The sequence below is a fragment of the Peromyscus eremicus genome, chromosome 20, assembly GCF_949786415.1.
Source record: "Peromyscus eremicus chromosome 20, PerEre_H2_v1, whole genome shotgun sequence".
Taxonomy (NCBI): Eukaryota; Metazoa; Chordata; class Mammalia; order Rodentia; family Cricetidae; genus Peromyscus; species Peromyscus eremicus.
This window is the reverse complement of record NC_081436.1, coordinates 35,428,583-35,433,510: the sequence shown is the minus strand read 5'-3', so window position 1 is coordinate 35,433,510 and position 4,928 is coordinate 35,428,583. Positions and strand designations below refer to the sequence as shown.

Here is a 4,928-nt window from a genome sequence, read left to right as displayed (position 1 = left end):
CACTGCATTGTAGAGTTCCCCATGACCTTGAGGATTTCTCAGTGAGCATTCACGGAATAAGCATTCAAGGAAGCCTTGTCTGGATGCTGTTATATCAAGATCAGAGGGTATCATGGTCATTTTTCTTAGCATGAATGTGGAATATTGAATTAATAGTTTTTTTTTTTTCAATGAAGGAGAGTTGGTAAACATCAAAAAGTGAAGAAGGCATAAGAAGAGTAGGAAGAGTTGTTTGGGGAAGAAGATGAAGGAAGGAGAGAAGGAAATGAGCAAGCAAGGAAATATTGCAGTGGCTCTCTCTGTACAGGGTGAGTTTACACAGCTGGCCCCGAGACCAACCTATGGAGTAAGCATTACTGTTTGCCTAGTAAAGATGAAATCACTCTGCCCTGAGGAATGTGAGGATCAGCCAGAAGTCTTCAAGCAGTGACTCAGCAGGAATCCAAATATAGAGTGTCTAATGTCAAAATTCATATTCTTGCCATTACATCATGCCACCAGAGAAAGCAGACACATAGGAGGAAAAACGGAAACACTTTAAAATCATGTTAAAGCATTCCAGCTGGACCTGAGATTACAGTTTTAACATCTGAGTTTGACCAATTTTCTCAAGTCCTTTTCCAATATGACAAATCTACTGCATTAGTAAGCACTAAATGATTTATTCTTAATGCTGAATGTCATAGTTCCATTACATTACTGCATATTTTCAATAGCTAAACTTAATTATAGATGAGTGATAAGTTTTAGCATTTTAAGGTATGCAATTTAATTTTAAACTCACTTAAGAACATTACTATGCAAAGTAGGAGTTACACCATCAGATAAAACAATAATGAACTATGTTTATCCCACGAATGACACACATCCATGGTTGACACCAAGCAACATGGCTTGATCAGGCCACAGTCAATGACAACACAGCCCCCTGTTTCAAATTAGTGGAGGCACTTCTGGGTTATCATCAAAGTAGAGATCTTCCTCACTGGGTACAATTTGGGATTGATATTCCATTCTTTTAGGTTTGCGTTTTTTCTCTTGTACTATAGTAGTTACATCAGGGCAGGAATGCTTGCTGGGATCAACTTCTAATCTTTCTATCTGCTTCCTTCTACAACAGAAAAAGACAAGGAGGAGGTTAATATTAATATTACATTCTTTAAAATTAAGCTTCAAAGAAATTAAATTCATTTACTCACTCAGTGAATACTTAGTAAGTACTGTCTGTATGGCATAAAACAGTGGTTCTCAACCTTCCTAATGCTGTGACCCTGTAACACAGTCCCTCATGTTGTGGTGACTCCTAAACATAAAATTATTTTTGTTGCTACTTCATAACTGTAATTTTGCTACTGTTATGAACCATAATGTAAATAGCTGATATGCAGGATATCTGACATGCGACCCCTTTGAAAGGGTGGTTCGACCTTGAAAGGAGTCGAAACCCACAGGTTGAGAACTGCTGCCATAGACAGTAAGAAAAGACTGTCTTTGGCTTCAATAATTACAGAGAATTCTAGAAATAAGATTTTAACACATGGAGGAATAAAGTGCCAAGCAGAGCTCTGCTGCTTTGTGGGCAGTAGGAGATGAGGAGCTGGAGAAGCTCTCTTACCTGAGAAATTAAGATGATCCAAGAAGCAGAGTGACACAGCCAGGATCAAGGGGACACTAGCCAAGTTTAATCCCGACTGCAGCTGCCCGGGATTTGTTTTGGCAGGGATATTTAGACAAGGCAGGCATCTAACAAAGCTCAGTGCTCCCACAAGCACCTGCTCCAACTGCCCATGCCCAGTACTCTTAGAGGTGGTATGACTCCAAAGGACCAGCAAGAAACTCCATTGCCAAAGGTACCCAGTGTTATGCTCACAGAGAAACTGTGTCCATGATGCACATTCCTGGGCTGTTTGCACAGCAATTTTTATTCATCGCACCTAGGCTCCAGACCAGTGATCTATACACCTTTCTAACTTTCCTAGTGATTTTTCTAGTACCCAGACACATTATTTTACAATCACTGCACCATCCATTCATTTATTCATTCAACAGACTCATGTCAAATGCCTATATATTCCTGGCACAACAGTAGAAACTGAGGACACCCTGGTCTGTGTAAAATGACAGATTCCTGGCAATGAATCATAGTGCACTACAATGCACAAACACAGAATTTATCACAGCACTGTGGAATTCCATCATGCTGTTATGATCTCATAGAATGCTGACATCTTCAAGACTGAGATTTTTGTGTTTTTTATTTTTCCTTGACATACAGCTATTTTGAATAAATGCTTATTCTATAAGTGAAAAGGTATTACCTTTCATTAGAGAAATAGGAATTTATGTGAGAAACTGTCTCCGGTTTTTGAAGGAGTTACAAAGTGATGTCCTCAGGTGAAATGCACCTAGCAGATGCTGTCTTTTGAGAGGACTAAAATCTTTTCTCGTGGGAAAGTAGAAACTCTCTGTTGTGCTTGAAATTCCCCCTCCTCACTCCTGGACTCTGCTCAGCCCTTCAAGGCATGTGAGTTAATTCCTCTCAGAGATTTGAGTGATGCACATGGATTTGTTAATGGAGACTACTAAGAATAAAGAGACTATAAAACAGTACATTCTGTAGTCCAGCTTGTTTATTGCAAATGAACTCTGCATGCTACAGGAAAAGAGAAGAGACCAGAGCGGACTGTGACTTCACTGAAGAAGTGACTGAGGTATGTCAGTAGACAAGGAAACCAGTACTCAGATAAATGACCAGTGTAGAAGGACACAACCTGTGCACACTATCTCCTCTGACCTGATTATAGGTAAAGGAGACCTGCAAGGCTGAAGCTTGGCTGCACTTCATCTCTCTATAGCGACATGAACGGTCCCTTGGAAGTAAGGATGCTCACTGTGCCAGCAGCATATGTAAGAAGCACAGTGCATGCTTTCCTTCTCGGAGTAGAATTTTGGCATGTTCTAGCCCCCAGGGAAACCCCCAAGCACCGAGCCTCCAATGAGCCTGCCTAACTCACCACGTCAGTGTTTCTCTCACTGTAGCAGAAATTAGGTGTCCTGTGTCACTCTAGGGGAGATGACCCTTAAAAGCTTGTCTCTAGTTATCTTCAGACTCACCCTTGGCTAATGTTGCTTTGTGGGTTTTGGTTTTTGTTTTGTTTCTATAATAAATTTTAGCCACAAGTAAGACTGTGCTGAATCCTGTATGCTAACAAACCGCTGAGCCTGGGGTCCTCAAGGACATGCCAGACATTGCACTCAGATACAGCTTTTGTTACTCCCTTTAAATCTGCAGATGACCTCCACTGCCACTTCCTTCTGAAGCAGCAGGACAGGAGGATGTCAGTCAAAGCCTCAGAGATAAACCATCAAGGCTGGAGAGCAAGTCTGGGTTGATGATATTAGCACCACATACATACCACTCAGAAAAAAGAAGGCACCATGTACAGCACAGACAGTTGCTTTCTCATCCTTGAACTTGGATGCTAAAGAGTCCATCAAAAAGACCTCCCAAACAGAGTTAGCCCACTTTCATCTCACTGGTTTCTTAGTCATCCCTGGTTATTACCCACTAAGCTATATGCTCTAGAGTGAGTGACCCAGCCATTGTGCCTTAGTGTACTTATCTGTAAAGCTGGATTGATGACAACACACATATGGATACTGTCCAGACCAAATTGGTTCGTAGATGTGAAGGAGAGAAAGGAATACCAGGAACTCAACAGACATTTAGAAAGAGAGGGACAAGAGAGCAGAGGTCGAGGACATGACTCCAAGGGTAAGAGTCGGTCATTTAGATCAGTGTGCTTTTCATTAAACCTCTTTCAGGGGCCTTGTGCTGTGATCAGTACTAGGAACCTAAAGATAAAACATGACTTGTACCCACAGTCTAAGGAAGAAGGCACAGATTACGCACAGTCAACTGCTGTACCCCAGGCTGCTTGGCAAGATCTCTGGTATTGGCATCATAAATGTTGTCGAAGCACCAAGGAGGAGACAACAAATGGATGGACAGTGGGAGTTATGGAGGAAGGGGCATTGATGCTTCGTGAAACCAAGTCTGTAGTTAGCACACAGAGTGATGGGGTTTCCTGTGCTATTTTCATACATATACATCATTACACTGTGCTGTTATGTGACCCCCTCCTTCCCCCTTCATCCCTTGGTCCCACTTTTGCCTGATTCTCATCTACTCCCCAGTCTTTCCTTCTGCTTCATGTCACATAACATTCCTTTTTCTACTTTTATGTCACACACACACACATACACACACACACACACCAAGTAAGTGCATGCAATATTTATTTTAGCCTGGATTATTTTCCTTAACATTATTATCTCAATTTCTATCCCCTTTCCTACAAATGCCATAATTTCATGGCTCTTTACAGATGAATAAAAATCCACCATACACACACACACACACACACACACACACACACACACACACACACACACTGACCTGGTTATTATTTTCACTTGGAAATTAAGCATGGTATAGGAGAACCTTATCATGGAGTGTTATCTGTGTAATGACAAGTGGCCAGATCGTAAGAGTGATGCTTCTGTGCACAGGGCCTTTCAGAATTTGAGGACACTCACCATGCTGTGTCCCTACACTCACCATGCTGTGTCCCTTCCAGTCACCATACCCCAGTCACTGTATGAAGTGACTAAAGATGGCTGACCTCTGGAGGTGCTTCCCCAGAAGTTCCTTTCTCCAATTCTTCTCTGACTCCAGGTGGTGGCAGAAACGCCAAGCTCTTATGGAAAGTGGAAATAGTCATGGGAGACCCAAACTACTCATGTTGAGCCTGTCTGAGCACCAGGACCCCAAGGCTGCCTCTCTATCAGAAGGAGTCTGGTGAGTGTGGCTTCCTGTGTTGCCCTTCTCCATTTGTGTTCCCCTGCTCATGGAGGCAATTGCCACA

At 42.2% G+C, this 4,928-nt stretch overlaps 1 protein-coding gene across 1 annotated transcript in view; it reads right to left on the bottom strand.

Annotated features, from left to right (window-relative positions):
• Positions 1-646: 646 nt before the first annotated feature.
• Dnaaf11 (dynein axonemal assembly factor 11) overlaps positions 647-4,928 on the bottom strand; it is a 98,420-nt gene continuing 94,138 nt past the window's right edge. The window contains exon 12 of the mRNA XM_059247014.1: positions 647-1,157. Within this exon, the coding sequence (XP_059102997.1) occupies positions 934-1,157 (224 nt within the window). The 3' untranslated portion in view covers positions 647-933. The remainder of the gene's footprint in view (positions 1,158-4,928) is intronic.